Below are 17,247 nucleotides of genomic sequence, written 5' to 3' on the forward strand. Positions count from 1 at the left end.
GCAAGGTTATGGATATCCAGGCCATTATATGTCTGGAGGAGCACATTGTAAGGAGTCCTACCTTTGCTTTGGCTCTTACATTCTTTCCATCACCTCTTCCACAATGGACCCTGAGCCGTGGAAGATGTAATAGAGGTATTTCAGTGCTGGGCACTCTTCTGTCACTTCTTCTCAGCACCATGGTGCCTTCTGAGTCATCCCAAGGTCACTGCTATCTGAAAAAAGAAGCTTCTCTAACCAAAAGTGAGTACCATTAATATATGGGTATGAACATTAAGAGAAGTGCTTACTGGGCAGTTTGGTGAGCATAATATACACTTTAAGCCAGACAGCAGCAGATGTGGGTTTTCAGTATCAGGGATATATTCCCTCCCATGGAGTGGGCCTCCAGTCAAATTAGAGGGCAGTTGGTTTCCCCCATAACAGATGTGTAATTACTGCACCCATTGGCTCATTTGGCATGGCTGGCCAAATATAAAGCTTACAGTGTCCACTGTTGGGTATCTTCAATGGTGAATTCTCTCTCTCCCATTGAACTGCATTCAGTGTGACTTTTTCCAGCTTTATATCAGCTGGTCTACATGGAGGAGGTTTTCAGCTCAGCTCCATCAGGGTTTCTCGGTGACCTTGTAGCCCAAATACGTGGAGTCTTCAGCAGGGTCTTACCATCTATACCTGGTGGAAAACCAAGGGCCTCGGCAATAGCCTGTAATGCTTTGGAGGCATCAGGAATCTTCCTGGTCAACAACTCACTGGAAGGTATCCTATCCCTGGCACTGAAAGTTTTGTAGTAACAATCCTGTGTGTTCCATTGTCCAAAAAAGTAAGTTTCCATATGACTTATTTATATCCTCTTGGATTTTGATTAGCCCTCCCTCTACCTTTCCTAACTCAATGTCTTCCCTTGACCTCACTTAGGCCTTTTCACCCCTATTGATCTGTTCTTCTCCTTACATATATACAATATCAACCTATTAAGCCTCCCCTCCCTCCCTTTCTATTCCCTTTATATCCCCTTTCTACCTTACTGGCCTTTGCTACTGAGCACAGAAGTCCAGTCATTTGTAGGTAGGATCCACATATGAGAGAGAACATGTGACGTTTGGTTTTCTGGGCCTGGGTTACCTCACTTAATATAACCCTTCCCAGATCCATCCATTTTCCTGCAGATTTCATAACCTCATTTTTCTTTCTGAGTAGAACTCCATTGTATAAATGTGTCATATCTTCCTTATGCACTCCTCAGATGAGGAACATCTAGTTGCTTTCATTTCCTAGCTATTGTGAATAGAGCAGCAATAAACGTAGTTTGAGCTTATTGAATTTTTTTGTTTGTTTTGTTTTGTCTTTTGTTTTCTGAGGTAAGGTCTCACTCTAGCTCAGTCTGACCTGTAATTCACTATGTAGTCTCAGGGTGGCCTCAAACTCTCAGCAATCCTTCCACTTCTGACTCCCAAGTACTGGGATTAAAGGCATATACCACCACACCTGGCTTATTGGAGTTTTTGCTTATAATTTTGTTTAAAGTGCAATAAAATGCTAAAACTCACTTTGTTATATGAACAAGGTTTAGCAACTCACACATCACAAGTAGTATTAAGTCATGTAACTTGTATTCAAAGTGCCCCTTGGTGGAAAAGGCCATCTGTGTTTCAGAGCACACATGTGTCTTGGGCATTGAGGATTCCTATTTCTGCTTCCTGCTGGTGGCAGTTCCATTCATGTCTGGCTTTCTTTTCCAGGAGGCATGTCAGTGAGTATTAGCGGGAGCTCACATTTACAAATGCTAACCCCCTTCCTTTTTTTTTATTTTTTGGCTTTCTTTTAAATAATTATTTATTTATGTGGCAGAAAGAGGCAAAGAGAGACACACACAGAGAGGGAGAGAATAGGCATGCCATGGTGTCTCGCCATTGCAAACGAACTCCAGACATGTGCTACCTTGTGCATCTGGCTTATTTGGGTCCTGGGGAATCAAACCTGGGTCCTTTGGCTTTGCAGGCAAGTGCCTTAACTGCTAAGCCTTTTTTTTTTTTTTTCTTTTTTGAGGTAGGGTCCCACTCTAGCCCCAGCTGACCTGGAATTCACTGTGTAGTCTCAGAAATTCACAGCAATCTCCTACCTCTGCCTCCTGAGTGCTGGGATTAAAGGCATCCGCCACCATGCCCTGACCAGCCCCCTTTTTACTTGGCTCAAGCGAAAAAGGAATTTCCCAAATGCATCTTGGGTGTATTTTAATGCCCATTGATACTTGTGTCTATGAGAGTGCAGGCTGCTGGATCTGAGAATTCTTACCTTCCTTCATCATTAGCTTACCCACAAGGGGTAGCCAGGAGTAAGACTGAAAATAATTTAGGACAACTTTCTTCCTGACCATGCATGCACATGCGCATGTACGCACGTGTACCTACATGCATGCTGTGGTGCAAATGCGGAAGTCAGAAAACAACCTAGGGGTGTTGTTTCTTGTCTTCCAAGTAGATTGAGACAGGTTCTCTCCTCTTTTGCCCTTGTGAATGCCAGACTTGTTAGCCATTAGACTTCAAGATTTTCTTGGTTCTGCTTTCCATTGCCACCCAGATGTTACATGCATTCTTGGCCTCCCAACTCCAATCATCAGGCTTGCACAACAAAAACTTTTCTCAGTCCCTCTTCCTGACCCTTTAAGAAGGAACTATGTTCCAGTTCTTTGCATGATTATGGTAGTGGGTGGGGCATATTTTGTCTGCTAAGTGTGTTGGCCCCACACAGAGCTGTGCTTGTTTCTGCTCTGATCATGTGGCCCTGTTTATGTTTTGCCAAAACTATTATTAAGTACCCAAGAATATGTAGTAGTTGAATTCTTTTGGTGTCTCATATCTTTATCTGATACAGTAACATTTTCATCTTAGTTCCCTGAATATTTGTTGCATGGAATTTTACTTTTTCTGATGCTAATTTTGCTATATCTTGTTTGCATGCCTAAAATATAATTTTGTGTCCCTTAATTTTCAAGTTTGTTGTCTGTTTTTTTTATTTTTTTTTCTCAACTTTCATTAACATTTTCCATGATTATAAAAAATATCCCATGGTAATACCCTCTCTCCCCCCTGTTGTCTGTTTTTGAACCAGGGTCTGATTGAGCCCAAGCTGGCCTTGAATTTGCTTTGTACCTGAGGATGACTGGGAACTCCTGATACTCATGCCTCCATTTCCCAAGTCCTGGGATTATAGCTGTGAGCCACCACACCTGGGTTGTGAACTTAAGTTTTTACCTAATCTTTGCTTTTTAAGCTGAAGCCAAGTTTAGACTTAGCTCACGTTTGCAGAGTCACTTTGCTCAAGTTATCTGCCTGACTTTGTCTTAGGTTTCTCATTTAGGAGGAGAACAAGAACGTATTATGCTTTGAATTTATGTTAGAACTGGCTCTTAAAAATGTGAGCTGGGGGCTGGAGAGATGGCTTAACGGTTAAGACATTTACCTGCAAAGCCAAATGCCAGGCTCCACGCCCCCCCCACCCTCCGGCAGGTAGTGCTGAGGAACCGCTGGTTCCTCCCAAGGGGTTGAGGAGGAGGATGAGTGTCAGACGACTCAGAACCTCTCCTAGTCACCAGAGGAAAAACCACACTGAGTCGGGAGTCTTGTCAAAGCAGGAACTCGCTTTATTGTTACAGGCAGTTGCCTATATAATATTGAGAACAAAGGCGGGTATTCTAGGATGGGGGGAGAGGTAAGGGCCAATATTGTAAACTGTGACTATTGAAATGACAATTCCAACTCCTACGTGGAAGTAGCAGGCAAGAAGCCATTAGGCGTCTTGCTGAGCCCTAGCTGGCCAGAGACAGGTCACCAAACTTTAGCTAGGCTCAGGAAGTTCCACTAGGACTTGCGTCCAGGCCTCTCAAGGCCTCACAGCCAAAGGACCCAGGTTCGATTCCCCAGGACCCACATTAGCCAGATGCACAAGAAGGAACATGCATCTGGAGTTTGTCTGCTGTGTCTGGAGGCCCTGGCATGCCCATTCTCTCTTTCTCTCTCTCTTCCTCCTTCTTTCTCTGTCAAATAAATAAATATAAACAAAATATTTTAAAAATACATTAAAAAAAAAAAGAAAATGTGAGGTGGGACACTGATTATACCTCCTGTTACCAGCATCTGTTAGAAAAACTCAGTTTTGTTTTTCCTGCTTTTTTTTTTTTTTTTTTTTTTTTTTTTTTTTTTTTCCTCTAGGTAAGGTTTCACTCTAACCCAGGCTGATTTGAAATTCACTATGTGCACTCAGGCTGGTCTCAAACTCACAGCAATCCTTAACCTCAGCCTTCCAAGTGCTAGAATTAAAGGTATACCACCATGCCTGGCCTGCTTTTTTTTTTCTTAAACAGACAGACATTCATCAGTTTCTTACTGTTCTTATGTTAATGGAAAGGAACAATGAATTAAATTTTACAGACATAGTTTGGAGGTTGGGACCAGAGGTGTAGGTCCTGCTCTGTCAGATAGAACAGTCTTGTAAGATAGGGAAGTGCTTCTGCTCCTGGGTTCTGCATAGCTGCATGTCTGAAAATGACTCAGATTTACTCAATCCACTGTGTCTAACACACTTTCTCTTTCCAGGTGCCAGTGTGGAGGTAAACAGAGCTTCTAGGGAAGGAGGAAGCCCAGATAGATGCAGCCAAGAGGCCTTCTGTCAGAATGGGCCAATGGCACAGTTTCCAGACCCTCCATTGTCTCTAGATCTCACCACAAGTCCAGTGGGTCCTGATGCCTCTGCAGGTGTGGCTGGTTTCCATGACAACCTAAGGAAGTCTCAGGGAACTAGTGCTGAGGGCAGTGTTAGAAAAGAAGCTTTGCAGTCTCTCAGACTCAGTCTTCCCATGCAAGAAACACAACTGTGTAAGCATCTGTTCCTGCCGGGCTCTTTCCACCCCCTCCTGTCAGCATCCTTATCCTCCTTACCAGTACCTGACTGCTCCTGTCTGGGAAGCCATGGTCTTGCCCTATTCATCCTGGAGGATGGATAGTTTACCTTTAAAAGAGTTTGAATACACCTGGGTATTAGAACTTTCTGCCATCTGGTACTGGTGGTGGTGCCAGAGTGTCTGATTAAAGACCAACACACGTGTGTCTTTTCTTCATCCAGGAAGCCAACAAGCAAGGCAAGGGCTCAGTTTTGAGAGTTTAAACTTAAAGGCAATCTTTCTTTCTTTCTTTCTTTTTTATTATTTATTTATTTATTATTATTTTGGTTTTTGTTTTGTTTTTCAAGGTAGGGTCTTGCTATAGCCTAGGCTGACCTGGAATTCACCATGTAGTCTCAGGGTGGCCTCGAACTCAAGGCCACCCTCCTACCTCTGCATCCCAAGTGCTGGGATTAAAGGCATGCGCCACTACTCCCAGCTAAAGGTAATCTTTTATGCATTGCTTTGATCATTTATTTTGAGCTGATCTCTGGAGTTCAAAGTTGAACAAGTTCCACTCTGGCAGCTTATATGTCCCTTAACTCCTTGGAAACCTTGTTCCTGTCCTTAAGCCTTATTTTATTTTATTTTTATTTACTTATTTTATATTTATTTATTTTTTTTATTGGTTTTTTGTTTGTTTGAGGTAGGGTCTCACTCTAGCCCAGGCTGACCTGGAATTTACTTGGTAGTCTCAGGGTGGCCTTGAACTCATATAGGCCATATTTTCATAAGATGCTTTGTAAGCTTAACAAAGCCAGAGGTTCCATCATTGTCTTTAAAAGTAAAATTAAAGCCAGGTGTGGTGACACACACCTTTAATCCCAGCACTCGAGAGGCAGAGGTAGGAGGATCACCATGAGTTTGAGGCCACCCTGAGACTACATAGTGAATTTCAGGAGAGCCTGAGCTAGAGTGAGACCCTACCTCGAAAAACCAAAAAAAAAAAACCAATAATAATAATAATAAAATTAATATATCTGTAATCTTAAAGTACATGGGAGGCTGAGGCAGGATTGCAAGTTTGAGGCCAGTTTGAACACTAAGCAAGGCTCCATGTTTAAAAAAAAAAAAAAATCAGCTGGGTGTAGTAGCGCATGCCTTTAATCCCAGCACTTAGGAGGAAGAGGTAGGAGGATCGCCATGTGTTTGAGGACACCCTGAAAACTACACAGTGAATTCCAGGTCAGCCTGGACTAGAGTGAGACCCTACCTTGAAAACTTAAAAAAAATCTCAAAGTAGTCCTATTGTTTGCATGATTTTGCATTTTTCCCCTGTTTGGCTTTGTCACATGAAAATGACTCTCCACCACCAGTGGTTGGCATGCCAGAACTTCCAACCAATGGAAATGAACACCAGATGCATATGCCACTTTGTGCATCTAGCTTTATGTGGGTACTGGGCAATCAAACCAGAGTCATTAAGCGTTGCAGGCAAGCACCTCAACCACTGAACTATCTCTCCTTCCCCCGGGATTTTAAAAACTAAAAAAAAGTGGTAGGGCTAGAGAGATTAGTGGCTAAGGCAAAGCCTAAGAACCCATGTTTGACTCTCCAGATCCCACGTAAACCATACACACAAGATGAGACAAGCATGCAAGGTTGCACACGTGTATAAGATGACACACACTTCTGGAGTTCAGTTGCAATTGTTGGAGGCCCTGGTGTGCCAGTTTTCTCTCTCACTCTCTCAAAAAAAAATTTTAAAAACCATTGTTTTTTTTCAGAATCCATATCTGATGAGGGTCCCATAAAGAAAATATTGTTAAATTATTGAATTTGTCTACTTTGTTCCACTTCTGGACCCTCTGCTGGTGTTTCACAGACACATATGCTGATGTTAGAGGGATAATGTTACCAAAAACTAAAAGATAGAGGTTTTAGGGTTGGGAAGATGGCTCAGCAGTTAAAGGTTCTTGCTTATAAGCCTGCTGACCTGAGTTCAGTCTTCCTCAGTACCCACATAAACCTAGATGTAAAGTGGTCCATGAATCTATAATCCCAATGTGCCTGTGGCAATGGAAGTTGGAGCCAGGAGAATCTGGAAACTTGAAAGCAGTAGCCCCAAGAGAAACTCTGTACAATAAGTAACAAAAAATAGAAAAAACTTCAAACAAATAATTTTACTTTTTGGGGGGTTGAAAGTTACTACTTAATGTTTCTTGTCCATGAGTATGCTTTCTGAATTGGAGTCTCATCTGTGAGGAAACAGGGAGCCTGCCTTCAGTCCTTACAAGCAATGCCTGCTGGAACTTCACTGTGCACCAAGTACTGAAGTCAAACTATTTAGCAGTTTCATTCCTTAAATAGATAATGTCTTAGTACTGCCAGATTGGTTAAGTATGGTCTTGATTTTACTTAACCGTATAACATGACTTGTTACTATAGCAGATAAGACAAAACTGTGATGTAACTGCATAAGAAAACATCGTGTGTTGTCATTGATCACATGGTATTGCTTTCCCATTGAGAGTTATACTATCATAACTGCCATCAGTTTTTATGTTTCGCTCAGCAAAGTGGTGAGCACTCACTGTAGAGCCAAATTATAGTCACAGCCCATGAGAGGTGAGGATCCTGAACCTCTGAGCACTTAGTCCTAGCCCCAACTTTAAATTCATTCTTTTTGTTACTAAAAGGCACTTTTCTCCCATCTCCTGTTTACCAGCTAAAACTCATTATGGACATATTTTTTTAAAATTTAATTTATTAGTTTTCTTTTCAGTAAATACAGGCAGTTTGGTACCATTGTTTAGGCTCATCTGTGATCTACCCCCTCCCACTAGACCCTCCTTGTTAATGAAAATGGGTCGTGCATTGTGGAGTTAGCCCCCAGTTATTGGTATGATAAATGTCTCTGCAAATCATGACCCAACATTATGGACATTTTTGCAGTGCAAACAGAAGCTTATTACTTTGCACTGAGCCCTATGAGGCAGATCCTGTAGTGGTCAGTGGCCATGGCTCTCAATTTTCTCTCAATGTGGAATTGTCCTGAAATATAGGTGCCTGTGCATTGTTTACAAGCTAAAAACATGCATAATTAAATGTAAAATAACCAGGCTGTGATTACTAACTTATATGAATCAATGGCTATTTTCCCTGCAGGCTCCATGGCTTCTTCGCTACCCTTAGAGAAAGAGGAACAGGTCCGCCTACAGGCCCGGAAGCGGCTGGAAGAACAGCTCAGACAGTACCGAGTGAAGCGCCAGCAAGAGAGGGTAAGTCAAATAAATAAAAATTAAATATTAAAATAAATAAATAAAGAGCTGAAGGGATGGCTTAACAGTTAAAGCATTTGCCTGCAAAACCAAAAGACCCTAGTTCAATTCCCCAGGACCCACGTTAGCCAGATGTGCAGTGGCTGGAGGTCTTGGTGCATCCATTCTCTCTTCTCTTTCTCACCCCCCCCCCGTTAAATAAATAAATAAATAAAAATATTTAAAAGGGAGGGCAAGTCTCCTGGACTAGAGTCTGGGCTGCATTTTGTCTCAGTGGTTTCATTCAGAGTTATGAATGGATCTGTGTTCGACAGTGTGATTTTCTTGTCTGTGTCTGGATCAGGCAGCTTCTTTGTCTCTTTCCCTTTGTGCTTGTTTTTTTGGGGGGAGGGTTCCCCCCTCCCAGCTATTCTCATTTATATACCCAACTGTAGTCGAGTATGGTTTGGGATGTTTTTCCTCCTTCCTTGGTGTCACTGACTACATTAATTTGGTAGTGTGACAGTGTTGACTATTTCCTATAGGAGAAAATTATACTCAAGTAACAAAGAAAGAGAGTTTCCTTTATTCCAAATCTCAGGCTATTTTAGAATTCTGATTTAGAAACACTGACAAAGAGAAGAAATAGCATTATTTGCAGCTATTGATGGTGCCTTGGAAAACTCTGGGGAATCAGCCAAAAACAACTAATAAATCCAGTTTGGGTTTAGGAAATTGTCAGTTTCTTTTCTTTTTTTTTTTTCAATTATTTATTTACTTATTTATTTGAGAGCAACAGACACAGAGAGAAAGACAGATAGAGGGAGAGAGAGAGAATGGGCGCGCCAGGGCCTCCAGCCTCTGCAAACGAACTCCAGATGTGTGCGCCCCCTTGTGCATCTGGCTAACATGGGACCTGGGGAACCGAGCCTCGAACCGGGGACCTTAGGCTTCACAGGCAAGCGCTTAACCGCTAAGCCATCTCTCCAGCCCGTCAGTTTCTTTTTTTTTTTTTTTTAAATTATTTATTTATTTATTTATTTGAGAGCGACAGACACAGAGAGAAAGATGGAGAGAGAGAGAATGGGCGCGCCAGGGCTTCCAGCCTCTGCAAACAAACTCCAGACGCGTACGCCCCCTTGTGCATCTGGCTAACGTGGGACCTGGGGAACCGAGCCTCGAACCGGGGTCCTTAGGCTTCACAGGCAAGCACTTAACCGTTAAGCCATCTCTCCAGCCCAGCCCGTCAGTTTCTTAATATAGATGTGAAAAGTCAATATTCACTCTGCCATAATCAGTTGTATAAAATCAGAGGAAGAAGATAATTTTTAATGATGAAAATGATAAAATACCTGGGAATTTAAATGGTTGGGGCTAGAAAGGTGGCTGAGTAGCTATCTGCCTCTTTCTCTTTCTCTCCTCAAATAAATACATTCTTTTTTTCTTTTTTTTTTTGAGGCAAGCCCAACATACTGGCCTTTTTTTTTTGATTATTGAGAGAAAGAATTGTCACACAGGGGCCTCCAACAACTGTAATCAAACTCTAGGTGCATGCACCACCTAGCACGCATGTGCAACCTTGCTCACTTGTAAATTCCAAGTCAGCCTGGACTAGAGTGAAACCCTACCTTGGGAAAAAAAAAAAAAAAAAAAGAATGCCACATAGGGTGGGCATCATGGTACAGCTACAATCCTAGTGGTCAGGAGATGGAGACAGGAGGATGACAAGTTCTGGGCCAGCCTGGGCTATGAAATCCCTGTCTCAACATCCTTTTTCCCCTCCCCTCAAAAAAGAACATTGTAGGGCTGGAGAGATGGCTTAGCAGCAGTTAAGCGCTTGCCTGTAAAGCCTAAGGACCCCTGTTTGAGACTCGATTCCCCAGGACCCACATTAGCCAGATGCACAAGGGGGCGCATGCATCTGGAGTTTGTTTGCAGTGGCTGGAAGTCCTGGCATACCCATACTTTCCCTCTCTCTCTCCCTCTCTCTCTGTCACTCTCAAATAAGTAAATAAAAATGAACAAAAATATTTTTTAAAAAAAGAAGAACATTGTAATATTTGTTTAGGGAAATGCAAACAGCAGATGACTAGAGGGAAACAGCTCATTATAACTTTAAATAAATAAATAAATACATATATATATATATGTGTGTATGTGTGTGTATATATATATATATATATATATATATATTTTGACCAGGCATGGTGGCTCACGCTTTGATTCCCCAGCACTCAGGAGATAGTGGTAGGAGGATATCTGTGGGTTCGAGGCCACCCTGAGACTACATAGTGAATTCTAGGTCAGCCTGGGCTAGAGAGAGACCCTGCCTTGACAAACCAAAAAAATTAAAATAAATAAATAAATTATTTATTTATTTATTTGCCAGAGTGTGTGTGTGTGTATGTGCATGTGCTTAGGGTCTCTTGCTGCTGCAAATGAATGCCAAACACTTAGCTACATTTTTTTTTATGTAAAAGTAATGATTTAATGACTACAAGCAATACAAAGCAATAGAATTGTGCTTTTTTTTTTTTTTTTGCAGACTGGGACAGTGAAATGTTTAGCTACATTTTCCCAAACAAACATGAAACAATATTCATTGAGAATAAACATCCTCACAATAACTGATGGGTGATGAACACACACCAGGTTTGACCAAAGCAAAACAAACTGAAAATTGACAGGGTTGTTCATATTTTAAAATCATCCTGTTTGTTCTATTTAAAAATACCTGTAGAAACCCCTAATAAACTGCTTCTACTTCCAGACGTTACAGAGAAGGCATATTCTATTAACTTAGCTACATTTTTTTTGAGGTATGGTCTCGCTGTAGCCCAGGCTGACCTGGAATTCACTATGTAGTCTCAGGGTGGCCTCTTAATTCATGGCGATTCTCCTACCTCTGCCTCCCAAATGCTGGGATTAAAGGTGTGCACCACCATGCCTAACATCACCTAGCTACTTCTTACACCCTGTTTATATGAATGGTTTGAGAATTTAATATAGAATGGCAGGATTTGCAAGCAAGTTCCTATAACAGCTGAGCTATCTTCCTAACCACCTAACTTGAATTTGTTTGTTTTTTTTTAATGGTTTTGAAAAACTAAACATAGAAAAATAGCCAGGAAAGTTGTACCAAGAAAGTATGTTGTAAAAAGACTTACTATCACACTATTGTAAAATGTTTCAAAGTCAATAAAATGTGTGCTAGGCCCAAAGATGGTCAGATTGGTCACCAAGCAGGACTCTGGATGCTGAAAGCCTGATTCAGAGCTGCTTTACCCATGCGCTGAGTTCCTGGCAGACTGCTTATCAGTTGAGAGAGTGTTAATTGATGCCTGCTTTTCTGGATGACAATTTTAGAACACTACCTGTTTTTAAGCATTCTTAAACAAATGTTTTCACTTTTGCTTCCTTTTCAGTCCAGTCAACCTGGAACAAAAATGAGACTTTTTAGCACACTGGATCCTGAACTTATGTTAAACCCAGAAAACTTGCCAAGGGCCAGTACTGTGGCTATGACAAAAGAGTATTCCTTCCTGCGCACCAGTGTACCTCGGGGGCCTAAGGTAGGCAGCTTAGGGATACTGGCCCATCCTAAGGAGAAAAAAAGTTCCAAGTCAAGCAAGATTCGGTCTCTGGCCGATTATAGAACTGAAGATTCAGGTGATTCTGGAGCCCTCAATTCCACTTCTGCTGTGGGAGGCTCTTTGAAGCAGAGCAGAAGCAGCACCTCAGTTGTGTCTGAGATCAGCCCATCTCCTGAAACTGATAGCCGTCTAGAGAGTGCCTCACTGACTGGGGACAGTGTGTCTGAGGCTGATGGAAATGAGAGCGACAGTTCTTCACATAGCAGTCTCTCCACCCGAGAGGCTCATAGTGTCCTGGTGAATGTGGGCACACTAGGACCTGCTTATATGGTTGATGGCCAGAAGATTGCCGCCGAGGCCCTAGGTCAATTCCCCTCAATTAAGGATGTACTGCAGGCTGCGGCAGCTGAGCACCAAGACCAAGTTGTTCTGCAGTCTACAACAGCTGAACACCAAGACCAGGGCCAGGAAGTTAATGGTGAGGTGCAGAGCCGCAGAGACAGCATCTGTAGCAGGTAGGGCAACAGCCTAGTCTTTGGAACCGGGCTGTGGACCACTGCTATGTGTCATGTCTTTTCTTAATGCCATCCCTAGTCTTCATGTTAGCATTTCATCTGCACACAACTCTCTTGTATTAGATATAGAATTAGATTTAAAGGGCTGGAGAGATGGTTTAGTGGTTAAGCGCTTGCCTGTGAAGCCTAAGGATCCCGGTTCAAGGCTCGATTCCCCAGGACCCACGTTAGCCAGATGCACAAGGGGTCGCTTGCATCTGGAGCTCGTTTGCAGTGGCTGGAAGCCCTGGCATGCCCATTCATTCTCTCTCTATCTCTATCTGCCTCTTTCTCTCTGTCACTCTCAAATAAATAAAAATAAACAAAAAAAAGAATTAGATTTAAAACACTTGTATAATGCGAAAACATCCTATTATTCTCATTTTCATACAAACCTATGTCTCGAGAATGCCCAGATGTGCATGTGTCATACTTCTAGAACATGCTCTAGCATGTGATTGCTTCTGAAGCCTCCTGTGGTAGGCCATACAACCTGAGCTGAGCTCACTACTTAAGACTTTTACTTATTTATGTAAAAAGTTTTGGCCCATGACCTTAATCTCAGCACTTAGGATGCTGAGGTAAGAGGATCACCATGAGTTCAAGGCCAGTTTTGACTAGGTTAGAATGAGACCCTGCCTCAAAATAAAAAAAAATAAAAAAACTTGTGGGGGTGGTGAAGAAGTTAGTGTTTGTGGCACACAGCTATTATCCCAGCACTAGGGAGACTGAGACAAGAGGATCACCAAAATCAGTCTGGACTACATAAGGAGTTTCAGGCTAGCTTGGGCTCTGAGACCTTGATTTAAAAAAAAAAATGGGGTTGGAGAGATGGCTTAGCAATTAAGGCACTTGTCAGCAAAGCCAAAAGACCCAGGTTCAATTCCCCGTTACCCACGTAAAGCCAGATACACAAGCTAACACGTGTGCCTGGAGTTTGTTTGCAGTGGCTAGAGGCCCTGACATGTTCGTATTTTCTCCCTCTCTCTCTCCCTCTCCCTCCCTCCCTCCCTCTCCCTCTCCCTCTCCCTCCCTCCCTCCCTCTCCCTCTCCCTCCCTCCCTCCCTCCCTCCCTCCCTCCCTCCCTCCCTCTCCCTTCTCTCTCTCTCTCTCTCTCTCTCTCTGTCTCAAATAAATAAAATTTAAATTTGTTTTAAATGGGTCTGAGGAGATGATGCAGTGGCTATGAGCATTTTTTGTACAAGCATGAAAGCTTAAGACCTCCTGAGTTTGATTCTCTATGACTTATGTAAACAATTGAGCTGGCCACACATATTTGTCGGTGGGATGCAGGGACCAGAAAAATGACTGGAGCTTGCTCTCCTGGCCTCTGCATGTGTGCATACTAGGTGTATGCATCTGCATACACATGTATATGTGTATGTCTCAAAAAGAAAAGCCACACACAAAAAAAATTTTTTGATGAGGCCATGGTGGCACCACACATTAATCCCAGCACTTGGGAGGCCAAGGTAGGAGGATCCCAAGAGTTCAAGGCCACCCTGAGACTTCATAGTGAATTTCAGGTCAGCCTGAACTACAGCAAAACCCTACCTCAAAAAAAAAAAAAAAATGGGGAGAGTATAAGAAGTTTATAGATCTTGGAGAATATTAAGAAAGGTAAAGGAGAAATAACAACCATCATGCTCTCATCACCTGACCCTGTGCCTCTACCAGTGTGTCCATGGAGAGCTCTCTTGCTGAAACACAGGATGAAATGTTGCAGGTTCTTAAAGAAAAAATGAGACTTGAAGGACAGCTGGAGGCTTTGTCATTAGAAGCCTGTCAGGTAAGGAATATTTGATTGTTATTTGATGAGCCAGATCTGGAGAGAATGTGTGGTTCTTCACTGTTTGTAGGGGTATAAATACCCACAAGAATTAATTTTGAACACTAGTCACATTGTCAATGTCACACATTGTATCTACTAGCTTTATCAGCCCTGCACAGAGCTATTGGTTGAATGTGTTGCTTTGTTTATCTGTGTATGGTCTTGCCACTGTAAATGAGTGCTAGTCTGGTTTTTACCTGGGTGACTGGAGAATTGAAACCTGGACTATCAGGCTTTGCAAGCAAATGCCTTCACTCAGTTAGCCATCTACCCAGTCCTATGTGTTATCTTTACAATGTTAATTTACTCTAGTATGTTGAGTTTTGGGTTCCCACACAAACCTCTACAGAGACTTAGAGTGAGCAGAATGTGCTTATTTTTCTCTTTTTTGTATGCTATAGATCAAACTCAGGTCCTAATAAATGCTAAGCAAGCATTCTATCACTGTGCTATGCCCCTATGGCGATCCTCCTACCTCTACCTCCCAAGTGCTGGGATTTAAGGCGCATACCACCACGCCCAGCTCCCTTGTTGCTTTTTGAATGTTTTCCAATATCCTTGACAATGAATACTGAATGATGTCTTCTGTAGTAAGATTGTACCCATTGCCAACAGCTTCTACATGTGTCCCCTGTTGCCTCTTGGGACCGTTGAAAATTGTGTTTTCAAGGTAGGGTCTCACTCTAGCTCAGGCTGACCTGGAATTAATCTCAGGGTAGCCCCGAACTCACGTCAATCCTCCTACCTCTGCCTCCCAAGTGCTGGGATTAAAGGCATGTACCATCACACCCAGCTCAAAAATAGCCTTCTTTTAGTATAACTGTTGTGGTTGTGTGACAAGGTCATTTGGGCATTGAGTGTTTCAGTGTAAAACTCACCTTCCTCTGTCCCACTGGTTGTATTTCAGAAGTTTTTTTTGTTTCTTTTATTAACAACATATTTTGTATGGTTACATCATGTGCTAGTACCCTCTTTTCCCTGTTCCTTGCCCCCATTCCGCCGTGGACCTTCCATGGTGGAGTTGCAGGTATTCCCTATGGGATTGTGGGTTATGCGTTGTAGGACTAGCAATCAGCTATTTGCGGGGGTGGGGAGGTAGGGAATGCCTCTGATCATGATGTCTCTCACAGTCTTTCTACCCCCTCTCAGAAATCTTGTTAAAAGCTGGACAAGCGGGCGTGGTCATACACGCCTTTAATCCCAGCAGTTGGGAGGCAGAGGTAGGAGGATTGCCATGAGTTCGGGGCCACCCTGAGACTACAGAGTGATTTCCAGGTCAGCCTGAGCTAGAGTGAGACCCTGCCTCGGGAAAAAAAAAAAAAAAGCTGGGCAAGCCAGGCGTGGTGGTGCATGCCTTTAATCCCAGCAGAGGTAGGAGGATCACCTTGAGTTCAAGGCCATCCTGAGACTACATAGTGAATTTCAGGTCAGCCTGGGGCTAGAGTGAGACCCTACCTCAACAAACAAACGAACAAACAAACAAATAAATAAACTTAATCCCAGCACTCAAGAGGCAGAGGTAGGAGGATCACAGTGAGTTCCAGGCCCCCTGAGACTACATAGTGAAATCCAGGTCAGCCTGAGCTAGAGTAAGACCCTACCTCACAAAAACAAAATTAGGGCTGGAGAGATGGCAGTTAAGACATTTGTCTGCAAAGCCTAAGGACCCAGCTCCGATTTCCTAAATCCCATGTAAGCCAAATGCACATGGTGGTACATATGTCTAGAGTTCATTTGCAGTGGCTAAAGGTGCTGGTGTACCCATTCTTCCTCTCTCTTTAATAAGTAAATTAATTGAATTTAATTTAAAAATAAGTAAATAGGCCAGGCGTGGTGGTACGCGCCTTTAATCCCAGCACTTGAGGATAGAAGTAGGAAGATCACTGTGAGTTTGAGGCTACCCTGAGACTACATGATGAAGTCCAGGTCAGCCTGGGCTAGTGTGAGACTGTAAATCAAAAAAAGACCAAAAAATAAAAATAAGTAAATAGAGGGCTAGAGGGATGGCTCAGTGGTTAAAAATAAAAAGCAAATAAGTAAAAAGAAAAAAAGATGTCTGACATTTAAAAAAAAAAAAATCTAGGCCGGGTGTGGTAGTACATGCCTTTTAATCCCAGCACTCCAGAAGCAGAGGACCCAGGTTTGATTCCCCATGACCCATGTAAGCCAGATGCACAAGGTGATGCATGAGTCTGGAATTTGTTTGCAGCAGCTGGAGGGCCTGGTGCTCCCATTTCCTTTCTCTCTGAGTCTCTTTGTCAAATAAATAAAATATTAAAAATAAGTAAATAGAGCCAGGCATAGTGGCACACACCTTTAATCCCAGCTTTTGGGAAGCAGAGGTAGGAGTATTGCTGTGAGTTCAAGGCTGCCCTGAGACTACATAGTGAATTCCAGGTCAGCTTTTGCTGAGTGAGATCCTACCTCAAAACATTTTTTTTAATTTAAAAAAATTAGCTGGGCGTGGTGGCGCACACCTTTAATCCCAGCACTCGGGAGGCAGAGGTAGGAGGATCACCGTGAGTTCAAGGCCACCCTGAGACTACATAGTGATTTCCAGGTCAGCCTGAGCCAGAGTGAGACCCTACCTCAAAAAAACAAAAAAAAATAAATAAATAAAATTAAATAGAGCTGGAAAGATGGTTTAGTGGTAGCCTGTGAAGCCCAAGGACCCATGTTCAACTCTCCAGGTCCCACATAAGCCAGACACACAAAGTGATGTAAGCATGCAAGGTTGCACATGTGTACAAGGTAGCACACATATCTTGGAGTTTGATTGCAGTGGCTGAAGGCCCAGACATACCAATTCTCTCCCTCTCTCTCCCCCTCCCCCACCCGGTCTCATTCTTGCTCTCTCACATTAAAAAAAAAAAAAAGTCTGTTGGGCTTGCCTCAAAAAAAAAAAAAGCAAATTAAAAAAAAAAAAAAGATCTCTGACATTAAAAAAAAAAAAACCTAGGTCGGGTATGGTAGTGCATGCCTTTTAATCCCAGCACTCCAGAGGCAGAGGTAGGAGAATCACTGTGAGTTCGAGGCCACCCTGAGACTATAGAGTGAATTCTAGGTCAGCCTGGGTTAGAGGGAGACCCTATCTCAAATAAATAAATAAATAAATAAATAAGTAAGTAAG

The 17,247-nt window shown here is 42.6% G+C and overlaps 1 protein-coding gene across 5 annotated transcripts in view; it reads left to right on the top strand.

Annotated features, from left to right (window-relative positions):
* The window catches only part of Golga3 (golgin A3), an 83,491-nt gene that overhangs the window by 26,153 nt on the left and 40,091 nt on the right, over positions 1–17,247 (top strand). For 3 of the 5 annotated variants that reach the window (XM_045156170.1, XM_045156172.1, XM_045156169.1), the window contains 4 exons: positions 4,596–4,874; positions 8,048–8,160; positions 11,565–12,247; positions 13,964–14,075. In XM_045156170.1, the coding sequence (XP_045012105.1) occupies positions 4,596–4,874; positions 8,048–8,160; positions 11,565–12,247; positions 13,964–14,075 (1,187 nt within the window). The remainder of the gene's footprint in view (positions 1–4,595; positions 4,875–8,047; positions 8,161–11,564; positions 12,248–13,963; positions 14,076–17,247) is intronic. The other 2 variants (XM_045156173.1, XM_045156174.1) reach the window with 2 other exon arrangements.

Source organism: Jaculus jaculus, chromosome 8 (genome assembly GCF_020740685.1).
Source record: "Jaculus jaculus isolate mJacJac1 chromosome 8, mJacJac1.mat.Y.cur, whole genome shotgun sequence".
Taxonomy (NCBI): domain Eukaryota; kingdom Metazoa; phylum Chordata; class Mammalia; order Rodentia; family Dipodidae; genus Jaculus; species Jaculus jaculus.